Source organism: Cloeon dipterum, chromosome 3 (assembly GCF_949628265.1).
Source record: "Cloeon dipterum chromosome 3, ieCloDipt1.1, whole genome shotgun sequence".
Taxonomy (NCBI): domain Eukaryota; kingdom Metazoa; phylum Arthropoda; class Insecta; order Ephemeroptera; family Baetidae; genus Cloeon; species Cloeon dipterum.
In genome coordinates, this window is record NC_088788.1 from 34,922,525 (window position 1) to 34,944,438 (window position 21,914).

General features: G+C 39.7%; 4 protein-coding genes across 5 annotated transcripts; 1 reads left to right on the plus strand and 3 right to left on the minus strand.

The window, feature by feature from the left end:
* Window positions 1-421: 421 nt before the first annotated feature.
* Window positions 422-4,195, minus strand: LOC135940372 (very long chain fatty acid elongase AAEL008004-like). 2 transcript variants are annotated; one of them, XM_065485225.1, is made up of 8 exons: window positions 3,998-4,195; window positions 3,398-3,537; window positions 2,001-2,191; window positions 1,868-1,948; window positions 1,755-1,811; window positions 1,593-1,698; window positions 726-862; window positions 422-670 (listed from the first exon to the last, which is right to left on the minus strand). In XM_065485225.1, the coding sequence occupies exons 2-8, from the start codon at window positions 3,447-3,449 to the stop codon at window positions 485-487; spliced, it is 810 nt and encodes a 269-aa protein (XP_065341297.1). In that variant the 5' UTR covers window positions 3,450-3,537; window positions 3,998-4,195; the 3' UTR covers window positions 422-484. The 2 variants fall into 2 exon arrangements, with proteins under 2 accessions (XP_065341297.1, XP_065341298.1); XM_065485226.1 differs by having other exon boundaries at window positions 3,398-3,562.
* A 483-nt stretch (window positions 4,196-4,678) lies between these two features.
* On the minus strand, window positions 4,679-9,140 carry LOC135938399 (uncharacterized). The gene is made up of 13 exons (XM_065482018.1): window positions 8,997-9,140; window positions 8,755-8,942; window positions 8,621-8,701; window positions 8,506-8,562; window positions 8,344-8,449; window positions 8,150-8,286; window positions 7,864-8,089; window positions 6,897-7,084; window positions 6,762-6,842; window positions 6,643-6,699; window positions 6,477-6,582; window positions 6,287-6,423; window positions 4,679-6,235 (listed from the first exon to the last, which is right to left on the minus strand). Exons 1-13 carry the CDS (start codon window positions 9,052-9,054, stop codon window positions 6,002-6,004), a joined length of 1,656 nt encoding a protein of 551 aa, XP_065338090.1. The 5' UTR covers window positions 9,055-9,140; the 3' UTR covers window positions 4,679-6,001.
* A 483-nt stretch (window positions 9,141-9,623) lies between these two features.
* LOC135939720 (very long chain fatty acid elongase 7-like) lies at window positions 9,624-11,719 on the minus strand. Its single transcript, XM_065484246.1, has 7 exons — window positions 11,387-11,719; window positions 11,147-11,334; window positions 11,012-11,092; window positions 10,902-10,958; window positions 10,142-10,247; window positions 9,947-10,083; window positions 9,624-9,878 (listed from the first exon to the last, which is right to left on the minus strand). The coding sequence occupies exons 1-7, from the start codon at window positions 11,442-11,444 to the stop codon at window positions 9,648-9,650; spliced, it is 858 nt and encodes a 285-aa protein (XP_065340318.1). The 5' UTR covers window positions 11,445-11,719; the 3' UTR covers window positions 9,624-9,647.
* Window positions 11,720-13,714: 1,995 nt separating this feature from the next.
* On the plus strand, window positions 13,715-21,712 carry LOC135939719 (zinc finger protein 34-like). Its single transcript, XM_065484245.1, has 10 exons — window positions 13,715-13,997; window positions 15,034-15,451; window positions 15,559-15,828; window positions 15,949-16,063; window positions 16,123-16,348; window positions 16,404-16,585; window positions 16,639-16,797; window positions 16,853-17,002; window positions 17,054-17,370; window positions 18,133-21,712. The coding sequence occupies exons 1-10, from the start codon at window positions 13,864-13,866 to the stop codon at window positions 18,385-18,387; spliced, it is 2,226 nt and encodes a 741-aa protein (XP_065340317.1). The 5' UTR covers window positions 13,715-13,863; the 3' UTR covers window positions 18,388-21,712.
* The last annotated feature ends 202 nt before the right edge of the window (window positions 21,713-21,914 follow it).

A 21,914-nucleotide genomic window follows, 5' to 3' on the forward strand; every position in this document is an offset into this window, starting at 1 on the left:
AAGGTAAAGGACTGGTTTATTGTGCGGTAGGATTTTTCTTCTTTCCAGGTGTAAGAAATTTTTTCTTACTCCACTGACAATGAGGAGATGGCTTGGCTGACTAATCACAATCATGTCTTTACATTCTAAAACCAATCTTTTTCCCAGGTTCTAAAATTGTCAACCTCAAGTGTTGACATCTTAACCAAGACTTTTGGAATATTTTGAGTTTTTCCTAAAATTTCTGACTGTAAAGTGATCTTGGAAAAAAATGCAATAAAACTTTTAAGTGTAATATTTAAACTGTAAAATCTTTGCAAAACTGTTTTTGCCTTATGTAAATTTTCAATATTTCAAGCACTTACCGCTTATTAAAAATATTAATAATTTTAAAACCTTTTTGTGCCTTTTCAAGCCTAAACTTGTGATTTAAAATAAAAAGTAACAGCTTCAACACTAACTTTTATTACTGTGAACAAAATTTCAGTTCAAAATTACGCATCTATCATTTGACTTTCAGCTTCTTTCCTGTGATATGCTTTCCTTCCTTGTAGCTTTTCCTGTAAAAATTCACAAACAACAGGAGGAACATGCCAGAGTTGATCATTAGGACGATGACCAGTGGTCTCGGGTAATTGCACGACGGGTGGAAAACGTATGCGGCGTGCGCCAATGTAAACACGAACTGCACCTATACACAAGATGTACTTGGATAATATGGTCTGGCTGGGAAATTGCAATGTTACCAATTGCATGGTGGTGAGGTATTTCTTCCACCAGAGGAACCTCTGCACCTTCGGTCCAAGAGCAGCCAAAAAGTAGTAGGCGTACATCAGCACGTGAATCAGCGAATTTAGCAGAACAATCAGAGTCCCGTGTCCATCTGCAATATTGCGTTGTTTTAAAGGGGATCGATACAGGGTGACAGTTGAAAATATGCAGCAGTTGCTCAATAAAGAATTTGTTATATTAAAAAATGGACCTTGCTACAGTAAAAGTTCAAATTTTCTCTAAAATTTCCAGCGCTTGACCGCATTTTCTTGGCAGATTTAGATTCCTTTGGTCGAGATCTGTCCAACAGCATTATGCAACCTTTTAGGGAAACTGTTTGTTGTGAAATAAAATAGGATTTCAAGTAAGGAGACTGTCCTTGCCAATTAAAAAGCACCCTCTTTTCTAAAAAAAAATGTACAGTGCTACTTATTGTGAATCCTAAGGGATGAGTTAATGCATTGGCAACAAACATTTTCCAGGATTTTGCAGCATTAATCTTCTTTAACTGCTGAATTGTTCAGTTTAAAACAAATGAGTATAGAGAGAATATTTGTTTAATTAGAGAAAATCTGACTGGGCCACTGCCATCATGCCATTCACGTCAATTAAATTAAATTTATTTGGCTGTAGGTGTATGAAAGCGGCCGTCGCCATCATCAAGCGATGTGAATTCATTTACGAGTTTGGCACTTGACACCGGTTAATGCCTTCATAGGCGCTCCACGTGATGTATTACGTTAACATCAAAAGCTCTCGTCGCCCGAAAACACACGTCCAATTTGCGAGCGTATCGATTCGTTGGCGAGGGGAGGCTTATGCAAAAGGGGTTATTTATATACCAGGCAGATAGCGGAACGAGCAGTAGGACATGAGCACCACCACGCCGTGATGGTACACATGCAGGAATGAGATTTGCGAGTACTTCTTGCGCAGCACGAAAAACACCTGCAATCAATAATGATCTCGTGATTCGAAGAATCGATTTTCACACACGTTATCACCGTGTCCATCAGTTCGATAAATTTGGAGACAAAGTACACGTAGTGCGCCCTGACCATCTGGAAATAAAAGCTGTGTTTCAAATTCATTAATGCGAAAAAAACGCAGAATTTACCCGCATCGAGGCTTTGTCGTCGGGAGCACCGATCGGTTGGCAGAGGAGCCGGTAGTGCGTGCCCCAGCCTCCCATGAAGGACTGCAATTTGAAATCAATTTGATAGCTCTGTAAAATTAATTCCAGCACTCACCTCAAACGCAATATAGGCACTAAGTAGGACCATGGTCAAATTGTAGCCGGCCATGCAGTTTTTCAGCTGCATCGCTTCTCTGCTTTTCATAAGCAGCGGGCCAAGGAAAAGACATACTATCAAGTAGACGACAACCACAGCCACAGTGAGATTGAAATTTGTTCCTGGAAACCAGTCTTTTGTTCGAGGATCTGTGAAAAAATTCATAAAATTTAATTGCAGTTTTTTCACTTAAAGTAGTGCCAAAAATTAAGAACATTTTAGCAAATAGTTCACTGAGTTTGAGACAAATTTCAGATTTTTTCGCTTAATATCGATCTCTCGTCACGATCTATCCAATGGTGTGTGAAATTTGAGGAAAAATTGCCTGAGTTGTGAAATAAATCGTGATTTTACAGTAGGGAGACAATTCAAACTTTTGAGCCGATTTTCTCACAAAATTAAACCGCAACCTGGGAAACTTTTAGCTGTTTCCTAACTTTTATTTGAATTTCATGTAAAAAGGATTTTTTTTTAATTTTATTTGCTTAAAATGTGGCTCTGTTTTCTTTATTTTTAGAGCAGAAAAATAAAATAAAATAATAATAATTAGGAAATTGTAAACAATACGAGATTAAGTGTTTGTAAATTCCTCCTGCAGCTACTAACCATTAAAGCTTGAAAAATATTCGAAGCAATTTATGAAAAATTTAAAACTTCGGCAGTCGTTGTGTTATGCCAGTAATTTTGTCCAGATTGAATGAAATTTCTGCAAGAATGATAAAAATGCTGTGTGCTATTCTAATCGCATTTCATTATCTCTTTTAGTATTCTTGGATTAATGCAACGTTTTAGTGGTCTACTGATTATGGAGATAACGGCCTATATAAAAGTTAATCTCGACTGTCTATACGTTCTCAAGTTACACGATATATAAATAATTGGCACGAGATATTATTTAAAAAAAATGACTTGACCAGTTTGAAGTCCGGCGAAAATTATTAATAATTTAAATTTATCTCTGTTGTATACCGATTTTCCAACAAACAATGTAAAACACTAATTTATCCACAAACACAAACAATAAATTCAGATGGAATATGTTGTGAGAAGATTATCACCTGAATGTATTATCGTGCTGAAAGTCAAATAAATGAATTGAATTGGATTGAATAACTCCCAAACTAAAAAGGAATACATTATGAGCTCGGCTCCGTATCAGCTATACGCTTTTTCAACTTTTTCCTAACTGTCAAATAGCAATTATTAAAAATTATTTAACACTCACAGCACTAAATTTTCATTGCCTTCTTACTGCTAATCGATATTACAATCAATTTAAGTACAGAATAAATTATTCATTGGAAGTATTTCAACCTAATTGTGAGCGATTTATTGGAGTAATTTTCATACTTTACCTGGTAATATCTGGAAGTTTGAGTAAAAAAAGTGGTCAACTCCCTGGCTCATCGTGCCGTGGTCCTTGTTCGCGCTGTGTCCGTGGCTGCGCGACCTCTAAACCATCAGGCGCCGATGCTTCTGCCCACGAATTCGGTCCCTGCAGTGGCGAGAAAGCGCGCTCTCTGAATGATACTACTAATTTTATCTGCATTTTCGGTGCCGGAGAGGAATGCTAGAGAGCATGCCATCTATCTTGAGCACGAGTTGCACAAAAACGTGCTGACACTCCTATATATCTTATCAGAAAAACTCGGTCAATATTTACATTTTCACTTCAACTCCAGCTGAGCCGAAATAAATATAATTCCAATTTGGTTTATGTTAAGCAGTTATCTGTCTCTACTGATAACAAACGCTCATTAAAATTTATAAGCCACCTTTTTAAATTTAAAAAATTAATAAACTGTTACATAATAGCTTGTTTTTACAATCAAGCCAGGAGCCTCTATATTTGTCAATAAAATTGAGACGAAACAAAAAAAAAATCGCCTGGCGGGCGACTGATGAAAAGATGGAGCTAATATATAAAAGTGAAACTGTCCGTTTTTTCTCATTACCGGCAGGTGCAGCGGTGGCGGGGCGGCGGCAAACGGCTCTCACGCACTTCCAGGTTGCGTAACCCTTCACATGCCGACGCTGCTCCAAACACTAGCGTCAGAGTGGGCCAAGCATGCAAGAGCTCCTCCAAAGAAGCAAGTGACCCGCCCGACATGCGCATATCACGCGAAAAAAAGGCGCAAGAAACTCGGATTGCACGCAATTCTGAGCCTACAACGGCCCGAGAAATGGATTCGAGCATATTGTCGTTGTCGCCGGCTGAAATGCCGCATTCGTAAAAAATACCGCAGTTTTATCTAAAGTGTGTGCTGCACGCGGGGCGCGCAGATAATTTCGTGTGCCGCTCGGTGCCCCCCGAGATCGATACCGAGTAATTTATTTAGCCGCGGAGGGCGGAATTAAATTCTATGACGCTTGATTTTGTGCATAATTCAGATGCCACTTTTCGCCAGCTGCCGCCGCGGCGTCACTGCCACTTGGGGGCTGCACGCAGCCTTTTTCCGAGCGTGAATAATGCAGTTGATGGTGGCCAGCGTGCGGCTGAGAATGCAACGTGAATAAGTCATGACCGCGAGGGGTTTCATATCATTCTTTCTGAATGTTTATCGATTTTCTACCCCGCCCACACGCATACGCAGGTGGAAATACAAATTTTAGTAAAGTAAATGATACGAAGTAACCAGATTTCAGTACAATGTTCATTTATTAAATTCAATAACTTCAAAATAATAGTCGTAGCTTTGAAATAAACAGACATTTCTGAAAAATATCAATACATAGTTAAGCAATAGCAATATTAAAACTGTTAATTTTCGACGATTGACTATTTTTTTCTTCGCTTCAAATCTTCATGAGCACGAATAACGCAATTTTAAGCATGTTAAACAACACTAAAAACCGTCTATATCTGCCAAAGCCATTTAAAAGTGATTAGTAGAAGCGACACAAATTGTTCCATTTGTACCATTATTGTCACCACCAAATCTCAGATTCTAACAGTCAGAATTACAAAAACTGTACATCGTTCGACTCGCCTTGACCTCCCCTAAAAAATCGATGGATTTTGAGGGTCATTCACCCTCATCCCCCTTCTACCCCATGCATTTAAGTAACGATAAAAATCGCGTCGCTTTGCACTTTCCCAAATTTATTCTCACTGATCTCATCCCTCTTAAATAAATAAATATTCTATCCCAAACCCCTTGGCTATCTAGGGGAGGTTTAGTCGAGTCTTACGGTGTGCAAATTTTATCATTCTGATGGTCAAAACTCGATATTTGGTGGTGTTAATGTTAGCAAAAATCGAAAGTTATAATTTTTCTAATATTGTCACCGTCAAATCTCTGGTCATAACAGTTAGAATTGCAAAAAAAGCACTCCGTTCGACTCACATCGACCCCCCCCCCTAAATAGCCAAAGGGTTTTGAGGGTGATAAACTCTCATCCCTCTTCCACCCCTGTGAGGAAATTACGCCGCCTCGCAACCCCGTGCACAGGAAAAACGATAAAAATCGCGTCGCTTTGCACTTTCCCTAACTTATTCCCTCATCACAATCCTCTTAAATAAATAAAATTCTACCCCAAACCCCATTGGTTATCTAGAGGATGTGGATACGAGTCGAACGGTGTGCAGTTTTTGTAATTTTGAAGGCTCAACCCCGAGATTTGGCGATGAAAATTTTGGCAAATTTGGTAGTTTTAATATTAATAATGACAAGGTCTTGTGCTTGGTTAGTCGGTTCAATATATCATCCCCAACGTACTTTTATGCTTTAATACTATTTATTTAAAATAAAAATTAATCCATATTGACCGTAAATAATCATAAATTAAACCATCTAAAACCGGGTAAATAATTGCTTTAAAAAACTGTTTAAATATATCTGACTATTTTGGCAAAAAAAAACACGTATAAAACCCCCACCTAAACATTGATCGATTATTATTTAGCAATTTTTACACAAAATTCATGTAGTCAAACGTTTAATACACTCGTTTTTCCTCTAATCCTGTTTTTCAGATTGCGGGGGAAAACACGTATCCCACATATTTTCTTCTGTTTCATTGATTTGCGTTTTCACGCTCTTTTCTCTGTAGTTTTTCACGTAGAAATTAGTGAACAACACAATTAAAAAGACCAGGTTGGCGGTGGCGACGTAAGACATGGCGTGCGGGTAGTCGCACGTCGCGCTGCTCAAGAGCCAGAGGTCGTGCAGAATCACGATCACGAATTGCAACTGGAATAAAAAGTTAAGAATGGATTTTCCACACATCTCTAGATAATTTACCAATTGCATTTGTGTGAGGTGCTTCTTCCACCAAAGGTACTTCTGCATTTTGGGGCCGAAACCCGAGAGAAGATAATAGGTGTACATTATAACGTGGATGAAACTGTTGATATGAGCCATTAAACTGCTGTGCCCGTCTGCAAATATTTAAATTAATACTTTCGAGGGAGAATACTATCAGAATATTAACCTGGCAGGTAGCGAGTGCTCGCCCAAAACATTAAAATCACCGTATGATGGTGGTAAACATGCAGGAATGAGATTTGCCGCTCTCTCTTCCGCAGAATGAAAAACACCTAACGAATGAATATTTCATTACTGCATAATCTATAATTGTGAAGGGTCGTATAAATTACCGTGTCAAGCAGCTCCATAAATTTGGACAGGAACATAATGTGCGAGGCCTTTGCCATCTAAAATGATGAAATTCAAAATAATCAGATGTAAAACGCAATTATTTTTATTTAGAAAATACCATGTATGAGTTGGGATCGTCTATAGAACCAAGTGGTTGGCACAGAAATTTGTAATGGGTGAACCATCCTCCAGCAGCAGTCTGATAATAATAACATTTATTTCAAGTACACTCTGAATTGAAGGGCAGTTTTACCATATAGAACACCAGCCCATTAACGGCTATCATCAGCACGTTGTAAATCATGATAGGAGTGCGCAACTCGAACGGTTTAAAAGATTTCATGATTTTCTGTCCCAGGATTGAGCCAACGACATAGAATACCGAGGTGAAAAAGGTGAAGCCCAAGTTATTCACCAAAAACCAGTCTTTGGTTCGCAGATCTGTGAAAATAAATGGTTTTTTGTCGGAGTAGGGTAAACTAATACAAAATCTTCTATTTTAAAAGAGACTTAATTAAAAAAACTTACCCGGTTCCAATCCAACGAAAACTTTGAGGCAATGATCTGTAACTTGCAGCAACATTCTGCTTGAAGCACGGAATTGAAGTATCTCGTCTCAATAAGAATTTTCCTGATGCCTCTACCCTGGCTGAGATGCTCCCACTCTACCTAAAATTTGCACCGTTTAAAGATAATCTACTTTATTTTTAGATGCATATATCCTTGGAACCAGAGCGGCAGGAACATCAATTACCGATCGCACGTACAATGAAGTGATCATTTTAAAGCATGTTTCAACCTTCAGCGGCTCTTCACTCTTCTGCTCCAAATTAAAATGATACAATGATGTGGAAAGCAAACATTTCAAATATTCAAAATCGTTTTTGATATTTTAAACATCTCATCCTCTGTAAGTTTTAAAAAAAATTTTCAATAGCTTCCCTCTTTTTTATTATCCAAAAAACTACACAGTAGCAATTAAATTTATATGATATATACCAAAAAGCGAGGTTTGCACCAGAAAAGAATGTGCGCTCTGCCAAGGCCATCACTTTTTTAAGATATCCAGTTTTTTGTTCAACGCGCAAACGAGTAAATTTTATTGAACTTCTAATAACCTTGTGATTTAAACGAAAAAAGTCGTGTATTCTTAAATTTTTTTATTCATAGAAATATTTAATTACTAATTTCACTCACGCTGTGAAAATAATTCAAAATCTAATTCAATTTTGGGTCTGTGAAACACATCGTTCCCAAACTCTTTCCCGACTGCATGAGCATTTCTGCATTCTGCTTCTTGTTTGTGTAATTTTTCATGTAAAAGTTTATAAAAAGTAAAAAGTAAATAAAGATGTTGGCTGACGGCAGCAATGCAATGGCCGGAGGGTAGTTGCACGAGGGGTGGAGCACGACCAAACTGTGCAGAATTACGCCGACAAACTGCGTCTGTGGAATCAATTAAAAAATTTTCAATACATATATTCGGTCTATTTATTTCGCACTCACCAGCTGCAATCGAGTGAGGTACCTCTTCCACCAGAGGTATTTTTGCACGCTCGGCCCGAACTGCGACAGCAGGTAGTACGAGTACATCACCACGTGCACGAAACTGTTGACCAGCACCATCAGTGTCAGGTGGCCATCTGGAATAATTTCCATATTTATCAATTAGAGTTCAAAGGTGAGAGCGTAAAACTTGCCTGGAATGTAACGCGCGGCGCCCCAGAACATGTACATCACGGTCGAGTGGTGGTACACGTGCAAAAATGTGATTTGGCGTTTTTTCTTGCGCAGGATAAAAAATACCTGCGAGTGGCAGTGATATTTAATTAATTATATAGGGCAGGCCATATTTTTCTTACTGTATCAATCAGCTCCACGTACTTCGACAGCATCATAAAGTGTGTAGCTCGAGCCATCTGCGTTGTTTATTTTTATTTTAGTATACAATTGCCAACAAAGTGTATCAGAACTTACTGTGTAGGAGATTGGCTCATTCACTGAGCCGCACGCTTGGCACAGAAACTTGTAATGGGTAAACCAACCCCCCGAAGCAGCCTACAACAATTATAAAGTAATCTCCTAAAAGCTTCAATTGAAGTGAGCTTTACCAAATAGAAAATGACGCCGTTGATGAAGACCATAATCGCGTTGTAAATCATGATAGGGCGGCGTAGCTCAAAGGGGTGGAAGAAAGACATTACTTTTGGGCCAAACTGGCAGACAATCAGGTAAAGGGCTGAGGCGAAAATCATAACTCCGATGTTGTCCACGAGAAACCAGTCCTTAGTTCGCACATCTAAAAGGAAAGTTCGTTTTTACAGTAATAAAAGAGAGCTGTGTTTGCGCTTACCTGGTTTTATTCCGCCTAAATAGGCGTCGAAAATATAGTCGGTAATCCGAAGGAACATCTTGCCGCGATGTCCAGCTGCGAAATAATGCTCAGCACGCCTTATCCTACCCTTCTCTTTTCGTTTATGAGCCCCCTTCCTCCGCCCTGCCCCCGAAAGTGCGTCAGTAAAAAAATGCAGAGATATTTTTAGGAAGCGTTGCGTGTATCCTTGGAAAGAAGAGAAAGCCTCGTGCAGAAAACAATTATTATTTAAAAATGCGATTCATTAGTAGACAATCTCAACCGTTTAAAATTAACTTCAAGGAAGAAATATATTTTAGATCTTTTGCGCAGTTGAAGGCACAGGCGTACCATTAATCCATGCGGTTTGCAAAAAACCATGTGTAAAAAAGTGGACTGGTCGGTGAAAATTATAGACAACCCAAGGTCGGATTGAAAATTGGACGTATTGAAGCTTGAAATAAAAATTTATTTGCGGTTCGCGTCATAATTGATGTACCAAAGATCCCCTGACTATTTATTGTAAGTTAACAATTTGTAATATATATATTTCCCCTCAAAAAATCTGCATAAACACTTTTATTAATTTTTTCCTATTTAGTAAATAAAGTCAATAAAACGCTACGATTCATGCATACAAGTTTTATTTATTTAATCTTGCTTGACACTTCCAGGAGAAATGCACATATTTCCCAACTTATTGCTAGATTCCTCAATGATCTCCATATTGTTTTTGGCAGTGTAGTTTTTTCGGTAGAAATTAAGAAATAGCGTAGCAAAAATAACACAGTTGAAAGCGTTGAACGTTTGCATGACTCGAGGGAAGGTGCACGAGGGATGATAGAGCCACAAGCTGTGCAGAATCACCACCGCGAATTGGGTCTGAGGAATAAGCAAAACACACGATTCAGGTTTCTCAGACTCGACCTGTTATCTATCCCTAAACGTACCAATTGCATTTTCGTGAGGTAGCGTTTCCACCAAAGATACTTCTGCACGCTGGGCCCCATCTGCGAGAGCAGGTAATAAGCGTACATCACGACGTGGATGAAAGCGTTCACGAAAAGAGCCAAGTTACTGTGCCCGTCTGTCAGAATATGGAGTACATTCAAAGAGAGCGAGTATGAGAACGTCTTTATACAAACCTGGAAGATATCGGATAGAGCCCCAGCACATTGGAACTACTATAAAGTGGTGGTAAATGTGCAGCACCGAGAGCTGACGCTCCTTTTTACGCAATATGAAAAATACCTAAAACAAAAGTTTAAATTTTTTATTTTAGAAAATATGCCTTTGCTTATAGGTGGGTTATTTAGCAAAGATTTTTAGTTTCTAATGCTATTTAATTTGATGAAATATCACAGGTTGAATGAAAGGGGTCAAGAAAAACAACAAAATCTAAACTATTCAAATTTTTGACAAAATATTCATTTACAGGAAAATTTTGGAAACCATTGAGACTTAATTATCTCCTCTCCCCGTGGTACAATTTAAAAAAAGAGGAGCTCTTTAGATTCCTCTCGCCGATCCCAATCGAACTAATACCAAATTTGATGTCCTGGGTCAAAGTCATAGGTCACCACTGTTAATTAAAATTTTGGAAATGAGCTTGAAAGTTGTCCCATAATATTTATGAACTTGTGTGAAAATTTCAAAGGAGAGTTCGCTTTAATTTTTAAGAAATATTCCACTTAAAAAATCGACGAAAACACGAATTTTTCAAGTTTTTTTATTTTGAAAAAATTGGTAACTCCAAATCTTGGGTTCTAACCATCAGAATTGCGAAACCAGCACCTCGTTAGACTCGTCTTGATCTCTCCTTCCCAGCTAAAGTGTTTATAAATATATTTAGTATTTATTTGTTACAATTAGATTGAGTGCTTAAAAAAGAAAGCAATTCTTAACTGTGTCGAGCAGCTCCATATATTTCGAAACCATCATGATATAGGTTGCATAAACGATCTAAAAACAAAGATAAGAATAAAAAGGATATTCAAGTCTGGCGAAAAACATACTTGATAAGACCTAGGGTCGTCAGCAGACCCAACCGGCTGGCACAGGAGCTTGTAATGTGTGAACCAGCCTCCAACAGCGCACTGCCAAAGTTAAGAATATTAAAACCCTAGACGTGATTGACTATAAAAACTCACTAAGTAAACTACACATGCGTTGATAGCGACCATTAGCGTGTTGTAAATCATAATCGGGCGCCGCAGGTCAAAAGGCTTGAAAGCCCGCATGATTTTGGGGCCGGTGATTGCGACAAATAGGTAGGAAAACGCCATGAAGAGCATGAAACCCGCGTTGTCCACCAGGAACCAATCTTTGCTCCTGACATCTGAAGATAAATATTAGTAAAATAATAAAAACAAATGCTCAAAATGACTTGCCTGGCTTAACATCGAAGTAATTGTCAAACACTCTGTCTGCAAATCGCAGGTACTTCATTTTCAAAGGCACCTTCTCTCGTCAAATTCCGCGGAGGAATAAATGTTCGTTATGTTTTGTATTAACAGTCTCCCTCCCTTTGAAACGAGATGAGCGCGCTTGAGATCCAGTTTTCTTGGGATATTTTGGGAATCACTTATCCTTGAAATCGTTATACATTCCATCAGAGACAAAGAGAAGGGAGCAAAACCTGTAAAAAAAACCCTAGCATTATCTCGGTAATATTTAAAATAAATAAGCTTTACAGAAAATTTGTGAAAATTTTATTTTTACTTGAAATGCTATCTAAAAATTAGAAAAAGCTAATTTTCCCTAAATTATTTGAGAAAATCAGCTCAAAAGTTTGCATGTTAATCAATCCACGATTTATTTCACAATTTACGGAATTTTTCTCAAAATTCGCACACAATTGGATAGATTGCTATGAGAAGGATCGAAATCCAAGGAAAAAATTATTTAATTTTGCGCGAAAATTGGCAAAATCTGAAATTTAACTGTTCCTCGGTCCTGATTGTAGAGATAAACTGTTGCTAAATTTCACAATGAAATGCGTGCAAGAGCTAAAAATGCAAAATATTGATAATTTTTGGCCTCCAAAGCTTCAATTTAAAAGTGAGCTGCTTATTATAAAATGGTATTTGGTAGTTTTTCATAGAAATAAACTCGAATCTTTCTTGTAGGCTCAATTTTATATTAAATTTTCTAGATGAGTTTCGCAGAATTTTGTCTTTGAGCGGGGTGGTTACGTATGCATTCATCGAGGATGAAAATAAAATCATCAAATTAAAAAAACAAGTGAATATGAAAATAAAGAATTTTTTATTAGAGACACTGATGTTATTATTACATTTGGCAGGAGTAGTGCTCTTGTTGAGCGAATTTTTTTGCTTTAAATTGTCCTCCTTCGTTATTAATAATAAACAGGCGTGGTGTGAATGCGAATGAGCAAAAATTAGATGCTTGACACGACCGAACAAAAACAGAGGCGTCTCCTAATATGTGAGCTTGTGCATTTGTGCGAGCAAAAACACACTCCGCAGCACACACACATACAAATGGAAAGCGCGCCGAGACCTTGACTCTATTTTTGCTTTATGGTCAGTGAGGATTGACGAAAAAAAAATGCTCAGGTTTTTACGACGTGGATTTCACGTGCACTGTTTGCTGACCTGCGGTCGGATTTTTATTCTTTGCTGAAATTTTCGCCTTCTGGCCAAGCAATAAAACCTTTGTTTTTATTTTGTTTAGTTAGGAACATTATTTTTTTATTAGTTTTATTAAATTGTGCGAGTAGTTTGTTTTAGCCCCAACATAACAAAATCCAAGCTCATGAATTATTTCATTTTCCTTTTAACAGAGAACCTTTCGAGCCAATTAAATGATCATTGCGGCAAATTGCCAGGTCACCGTTTTATTACGAGGGTGAGTAAAAGTATTGCAGTCATTTCGAAAAACACCCTGTGCCGTCGCACCGCAGCACCGGTGGCGATAAGAGCGAATAGTTTTCGGGCAAATTAGAGTTGCAGTTCGTTTTCATCAACGTCCGCTTGGGCACAGAATTGCAGGCGATTATAATTCGGTGGCAGGCGGGTGGCGTGGAAAAGGGCGAGGCGGGCACAGCCATTTTTAGAAAGCGGGGCCGCCAGCCAGCCAGCCAGCCAGCTCCATCAAGTGTTATTGAATAGGCGCGTTAGGAGGGCAACGGCAGGCAGCCGGGTGCGCGTGGCCGTGTTGCGGGTGGCGTGCGTGCGATTTCGGCAGGCGCGCACCGCCCAGTCCCCCGCGTGCCCCGCCGTCCCCGCCGGCCCCCGCGGCGCTCCGACGCCCTCGTTGAGCTGCCCTATTAGATCTAATTGGGCTGGAATTATTTAGCTTGCATAATAATGGTCGACGCCGTAATAACAATATTGCCGACCGCCGCCACCGCAAGCGGCCGAAAATGTCGATCGTTTCGCGCCGCGGCTGCAAAAGGCTGCGGCCAAACTCGCTGCAAATTCTAAAGGTCGGGTCGACAATTTTCAGCAGGAAAAATTCGCAGCTCTGAAAACATAAAAAGCATTTTTGAAAATTTACGAATTTCATTGCGATTTTTATTAAAACTTTTCCTAAAAAAATTAATCAAACGCTGTTGAAAATTGATCTGGTGCCCCCCTAGCTGTTTTCGAAACTGGTGACGGGGGCGGGTTTCGGGAGTCATAAAATGCTAAAGTTCACCGTGACCTAGCCCTCGAGCGGCGGGCGCAGCACCTACGCCAAGTGTCTGCGCCGGATCAGCTGTTCCCCAGACAGAGGGGCAAAAATCAATGGCACTCGGTCGGTGTGTGTTTTTTACGCGAGTCTGCCCGTGTTGTGGGTTGCGTTCGGCAGGGGCAGCATAATGAGCGGGACGTGAGCACCGACTGCAGGCCCGGACGCGAGGATGGCGCCCACCGAGTGCTCGATGAGCTTCACAGAGTCCGAGCACGGCAACTCGATGCTCGAGAAGCTGCGGAGCCAGCGCGAGGAGGGCCGCTTTTGCGACGTCACCCTCTACGTCGAGGGACGCAGCTTCAGGTACGAAACGTGCACCGGCCGCTCGCCGCCCGTCCACCGCCCCTTCGGGTCACCGCGGTTGCCACCCTCGCGCCCGCCAACGTGCCGCTTCGAGCCGTTCTTTTCGGCCCGGCCCCGCTGCCCGATTGATTATCGGCCTTTTTGATTGGGCCGACGGCGAGGGTGGAACTGGCGAGAAAAAAAGCACGCTCGCTGCTGGATTATTTGTTTACGTCTGGAATTATGCCATGTGTTTTTCTAATTATTTTAATGGGCTGTACCCGCTATTACAATTCCCACATCATCTACTAATTTAATCACCAACGCAGACTGAAGAGTAATTTTAATCAAATTAGTATACCCAAATTAACTCTATATAATTGTACAATTTATACCCGTTTAATTTTGGAAATTGTTTCTAATTAGTCAATTTTCTAAATAATTTTGATTTCTATATATTGTTTAGCTAATTAGACTTTCCGAGTGCTTTGTTCAAATATTTGATGTTCGTGTATCTATAAATTTGATTGTTCATGCTTGCTAATAGTCAATACACGAGAAATTAAAATATATTTAAAAAAAGAAAATGCGGTGAGCAGAATTAGCAAAACAATGAAAACGATTGGATTAGATATCTAGAGAAACTAAATTCATTAAATTATTCGTCGTAAGAATTTGAAAGATGTAGTTAGTAAGGAAAGTATTTCCAGTTTTTTTTTAAATTTTTTATTATTTTTTAATTTATCTTATTCAGCTTATTCATAAAATAATCTTATTTACCTGGTTCTGTTTTTTTTGCGCAGATAAAACTCCAGAGAAAATATTAAATTTCATAAAAAATATTATGTCTTTTTTAATTTGAGGGGTGAAAATGTTTCACACAATCCCCCTATGTACATTAGCGTGCGTTACGGCTGGATACTGAGCGTGCCAGGTCCCGTTTCAAAAGCGAGAAATGATATCAACGCTTTTGCTTTGAAATCCAATAATGACTCTCTCATTCACGAATCTCCAAATTTATTTTTTTAAAGAGAACAACGCCTCTGGTTCTTTGCAGAGCCCACCGTAGCGTTCTGGCCTCGTGCTCGCCGTACTTCGACTCGATTCTGAAGATGCACCGCGTGGTGAAGGAGCGGCTGACGGTGACCTGCCAGAACTCGGAAGTTTTCCACTGCCTGATCAATTACATGTACACCGGAATCGTGCTGATCGACGAGGACAACGTCGCGGAGATGCTGCGACTGGCAAACCACTTCCTCGTCTCCAAGCTCAAGACGCACTGCGAGGAGTTCCTCGACAAGAACCTCAGGCTGGACAACTGTTTGCAGACCAGGCACCTGGCCGACAAATACGACATGACTGATTTGATACGACACGTAGCAATATTCGTTAGAGCTCACGTTCACCAGATAGTCAAGCAACAAGACTTTTTACAATTCTCCTCAAACCAAATCCAAGACTTTTTATCTGATAAGGTGAGAATAGGAAAAAACCGGCCAAACTTCTATTTTTTTAAAAAATTAATAAAAAAACGACATATTTCCAATCGATGTAATTTTTCTAACGCAAAATCTCATTGCAGACTTTGGAGCTAGACGTGTTGACCTTACTGGATGTTGCCTGCTGCTGGATCAGCCAAGACCTAACAACGAGGGAATCCGTGTTCCCAACCCTGCTAGAGATAGTTGCCGACTGGAGTGGCCTCAGCGAGGAGCAGGTCAGAGGTCACCTCGACTCGCAGGCGCTCTACGCCAACAGCACAGAGTGCCTGAACGCGGTACTCGAGAGTTTGGTGCGCGCCGAGAGGCTGCCCCCGCAATACCAGCCCACCTACGACGCCCTCAACAACAAAGTGAGTGACTTTGCATCGATTGAGTGCGCGACAGTGTCTCACGTGTCTTAATCAGTTTCAAATCTCTCACACTGGGCAACTCGAGATTCGAATGACAGTATATTAAACTGATGCTTTCAGGAAACAGCAACTGTAGAGCCCGAAGAACCCCCTCAAGATGACGCTCAAGATTTTAGTGATGATCTCCTATTGATGGGTCCGCCGAAAGAGCCGCTCTGTGACTCAGTTAGAAATGGTTTGAATAATTTGCTGCTACATTCTTCTTCAAGTAAAAATCGTCTTCTCCTCTTCCAGATGAAAGGCCTAAGCACAAACGAAAATCAAGCACAATTTCTCACCTCTGGCGGAGTCCGTCTGCGAGGCTGCAGGCTCTGCGAAAAATTCAAGAGAAGATGCAGTTGCTGCAATCCATGGACAAGCTAGAACTCGACCTGAGCCCAGGGTCTGCGAATCAGGAAGACACAAACTTGGAGCCGATGCCCACAGAATCCGCTCCAGAAACTGAAGAGGAGATTTTAAGGTTGTATCTGCAAAATTATATTGTATTACTTGTAATTAACTTTAAAATCATTCAGTTGCCATCTCTGCGACTTTTCTACAAATGTGGTGGCCGACCTGGAGCAGCACGCAGCCACCACGCACGCTCACGACCTGAGGTACAAGTGCAACATCTGCGAGTTTACCTGCACCTTCAACAAGGATTACTACTCGCACATGAGGGAGCACTTTCCTGGCCCGCCCTTCGTCTGCGACACTTGTAATTTAAAATTCTCCTTTTTTAAATTGTTTGTCAACTTGTTATTTCGTCAGGCGAATACCGTTGCGACCGAATCCACCAAGTGCTGTCGCACCGCTTGAGACACTCAGACGAGAAACCCTTCAGCTGCCTCGAGTGTGGTTTCAAGTGCCGCACGAAACCCAACCTGACGCAGCACCAACGGTCTCACTCCGGACAGCGACCATTCACATGCAAGTCTCTTTATAATCAGACCAAATTCAGATGATGAGTGCGTCCGTTTGTTAGGCGAGGCTTGTGGACGCTCATTCGGAATGAAGTCCACCCTGGAGCAGCACCTGGCCACGCACAGCAGCGACAGACCGTACCTTTGCGACACTTGCGGCTTCTCGACAAAGTATCTCAGCCATTTAATTGCTCACAAAAGAATACACACAGGTTAGCAGAGAAATTTATCACAATTATGTTCAAGATAAATGTGAATTTCAGGCGAGGTGCACAAATGCTCGTACCCGCAGTGCCGGTACACGACCCCGAAACGGTCCCAATTAGGCTCACACATGCGCACCCACATGGGGGTGCGACCTCACACTTGCTCCACCTGCGGCCGTGGTTTCCTTGAAAAGAGCCACCTGGTGCGGCACGAGCGCATCCACCTGGAGGACAAGCCGTTCAAGTGCTCGCAGTGCGACTACGCCAGCTCCAGAAGGGACAAGCTCAAGGAGCACTTCAACAGGCACCACGGCCAAAACGCCTCGGCCAAGGTGCCGTACAGACCGCGCCCGCCACGCACCAGACTTGCGAAGGTATGTGCGAGGGGGTATGCAACCTTCTGAGGCTGCAGGTCAAGCAGGTTGCATACCTAAGAAGTTGCAGGCGTTTCACTCTCTCCAGTAACATCTCTGCAAAACCCCTCTGGATCCGTCTGGATCAAAATAAAAAATCGATACATCGATCGATAAATATCAGAGTCATAAAATTAGCAGTCAAATCGTTGATTTAATTTTGCAGGTGAGCCAAAACCTCCGAAAGCAACAAAGTTCTGGCCTAGAATCCAGCAACGTTGCTGATTTTTTTCTGTTTGACCCGAAATTCTTTGGGAAACTCTTGAAATCCCCATTTGTGTGGGTTTTATGGGCGTCCAGAGATCAAAACCCGGAAATTTTGAGTAATTGTAACTTTGTTCAAGTTGGTTGCAGAACAAAACTTTGCACACCGTTGAAATCGTCTCTGCAAAATTAAAACTTTGCTGATGTTGATTCCAAAGATTTTGTTTTAAAATTATTTTAGTTATTAACTTGAAAAAATTGGTTAGAAACGTCAAAATTTGCATCCATATTTTTATTAAAAACGTTGCTTTTTCAGGATTTTGAAAATTATATATATCTTCCAGTGGTCGGATTTTCAAAAAACCAGACACCGCTATATACCAGTCTTGATCTTCCCTAGAAATTCAACCCTTTCAATCTAATTTTTCACGATAAATTCGTGATTTTTTACAACGTGTTTGTTTTTATTTTTTGCATCTCACTGTGCAGCGAAGTAATTTGAAACTATGTCTGTTGAAGATGGACGAGCTGGAGCTGCTTTTGGGGTCGACTGGCCCTTCAGGGTTGCCACACTTTCCCTCGTTTGAGCATCTCAAGCAGGGGAGCAAACACGTCGAGCTGCTGAAAGGAGGCTCGTCGCAGTCGCTGCCGATGATGGGGTTCGGCCAGCAGGCGTTCGTGGAGCCGATTCGGCCCTTGATGGGCCCCGGACTGGGCCTGGCCCAAGGGGGCCTCGTCGACTACAGTCTTCAGGCGTGCATGCCGCTTTTCTAGGCAAAGACTGTATCGTTTTCTGCTTGTCTTTTCTAGACCAAGTTGTGAGAGGAACCAAATTAACGACTTAAAACGCAAGCATTTAGATTCTCTACTTGGTTTTAACAAATGCCGGATGACTCTAATCGTAAGTTAGAACAATTAAAAGCTCGACCGGTTCGGCCATTTGACCAGTGCGCGCGCGATTAGCTGTCCATCTTTCTGGGAAATTTTATTCTTAAGACGTGTAGTTCGTGTATTTTTTTATTTTGGATGTTCAAACATTCCCTTCATCAGATGGCCGTTCGAGGGGAGAAAAAATACAGTTCGTTTTTCAATAAATAAGGTGGAAACCCTTGAAAATTGCTCTACTTCAACGCAATAACAGTTGATATTATGATGTTGTTCAAAAGATAATACAAAACATGTTAATTATTTCTTCTCCGACGTACGTAAAATTACACACACACACACACACACAAGTCATGCGCATTTTCATATGATGGATACACACACACATTATTTAATTTGGCTCTAGCTCTCTCACCCTTCGGGTTGTCCATTATTCCTTTCAGCTTGTTAAGACGGATCTAGTTGCAGTGTTTCTCGCTCTTTGTAAATTCGCTGCTCGATCAAAACACGATTCATTATCAAAAGATACTCGTATCGACCTTTGAAAAGTACTATAATTAAGTCTCTAGCGCCAGTAATAACTCCTCACCTCGACCAAACAGTTTCAAATAATAGGTTTCAATGTTACCAAGTATCAACACGAAAAAACATACATTTCGCGATTCTAAAACAAAAAATTTTGCTCAAAGGCTTTTGAAAAAAAGTTTTTATGTGCTTTAATAATAAGCTTTGTTCATAAATTTCTGTTAGAGCGACAAAATAACAGCACCTTTGAGAGCTAACGATGTTTTCATTTAGCTTCAAGTGCACAAATTTTCGTGTTAAAAATGTCCTTATTACAGTCGTCGGACACGATTTCAAAAGTGATTCCGCTCACGCTCGATTTACATGTAATATGAGATGCATATATAAGAGTTTTGTGATTTTTTCGAGTGCCGTTGTCGGTGTGTCTCTTTCTCGCGAACAGCGCAGCAAAAAATAGTTTTTTCAATTATTCTGTTATTTCGCGCTCGTGCAATGATTTTTCACGTTTAAGCCGGCACAAATATGCCAAACCGCTGTTAATACTGCTACAATGAAAGGAGAAAAGACATTTTGCCAAAAGATATGAAAAAAAGATGATTTTAAACGCATTCATTGTTGTATCTGCACACATACACACACTAGGTTGCCGTCAGTGCGATCGATTTTAGGCTCATTCACTTGGAAAAGGTTTGAAATATCAACATATATTTCACTGTTTCAGCATTGAGATAAACAAAACACTGTAAATCAATTTGCCCTTTTCTCAAAAACTGAAGCAATTCACCAGGTATGCGAGGTTAAAATTCCCTGAACGGTTTGCTTTTCAATTTTTAAAGAGTGACGAAATTTTATGGGTTGGAGAGCAAAATTGGCAGCAAACTTATCCAACTTTACAGTTTACACCAGATCACTAGTCGATTTTGTCATAAAATTATTCATTGTCACGGGTTTTACGGGACAATTAATGTTGTAAAATTGTCTCATCTCCCCCGGGTTCAATTTAAAATATATGGGGTGATTCGGATTCCTCTTGTCGAGACCAATCAAACTGATACTAAATTTGCTGTCCTAGGTCAAGGTCAAAGGTCACTACTGTTAATTTTGGTTTTTAATTAAAATTTTAGTAATGAGCTCAGGATTTTGGAATTGCGGAAATGAGCTAAAAAGTTTTCCTATTACACGTGTGAACTTTGGTGAAATTTCAATGAAACGCTCGCTTTAATTTTTGAGGAAAACAATATTTTTTACTTTTTAGTTTTGCAATTATTGGAAACTCCATATCTTGGGTTCTAACGATCAGAATTGCAAGAACTAACATCGTTAGACTCGTCTCGACCTCCCATGACCAGCTTAAGGGTTTAGGGGGTGCCCAACCTCATCCCCCAAATATTAAACCCCTTAGAAAAAAAGTAAAAATTTTTATGACACTAGAATTTAGTATTATTTTAAATTTGTATTTTCAAACAATGTTTAATTTAGGGCAGTTTTGGATAATTTAAAAAAATTTAAGTAAAATACAAAATATTTTAAGTTAGTAGAATATTTCTACCATTTAAATTATAGCAGGGGGGTGAAAGTGGTGGATCGTAAGCACCCTCTAAACCCTTCTCCTGGTCAGGGGAAGTCGAGACAAATCAAATGGTGGGTAGTTTTTGCAATTCTGATTGCTAGAACCCGAGATTTAGAGTTTGCAATATATGCAAAGAAAAGAAAAGTCGAAAAATTCGTGTCTTTCGAGTTTTGGAGTGAAATATTTCTTACATTTAAGAGCACAACAAATTGAAATTTTCAAAAAGTTCCACACAATATCATAGAACAACTTTTAAGCATGTTGAGCTAATGGATTTCCAAATTATATTAGAAACCAAAATTTACAGTGGTAACCTGTGACTTCAAACCCGTAAAAATGTCGAAATATTTATATGAAAGAATCTGCAAGCCAATTTTTTCCTCCAACCTGTGACATTTCGTTGTGAATTCTTGTTCATTTACAACTTTGTCTATAACATTAAGCAATTTGCACGCAAATCCTGGTACTTCCTCTTTCTCGCTGATTTAAAATGAAGCTGAAAATTAGAATCGGGAAGGCAAGGCATGACGCATTAAAGAAGTGGCTGTAATGGAAAGTGATATGAACTTAAATATTGTGATTCAATAGAGATGTAGCAGACTTGGCTTTACTTGGCATGAGGGTAATTTTTCCATACACTCGTCACTCACAAAAACGAAAACATAATACACTCAAACACGTCGTCACATTCAAACACACTATATTAAAATTTAAGTTGTTCTATAATTCAAACTAATATGGATCGAAGATAAAAAGCAGCACATTCACGTTATTTTCAGTGTCGACTTTTATCTAAAACTTTTGCCGACGAATGGTATCCAAGTGAAGAAAAAAAAACAACGCGACGCCTGGCCGCGAATTTCCAGGCGTCTTATTGTATTGAGCAACAACCAATTATTGTAATTATATACCACCCGAAATTAATTACATAACATGAAAAGCATTCACTCAAATTATTATTAATATTATAAATACCATTAAATAGTGTCTTTCAATATTTCAAACATTTCCAAACGGTTTCAGGATATTATATTATTAAAAATAACGTCTCGTCTGCTGTGTAAGTTTCTATTTGCAATAAATGTGTTCTTGAAATAATAAATTCAAAAGGTCATTATACTTTTACAGTTGTTTCATTTCTTAATCAGTATTTGGTTAAATTTTATGAAATGCCCTACGAGCAGAATAAATGACGTGAGGTTTAATAAGGTTTAAATAAAAATATTGTCGATACCTCCTGTTGGCATGTGTCCTCAGTCAGATTTGGATTAATTTGCTAAAAAATCTTTACAATTATAATATGTTGTGATGAATTCAATAA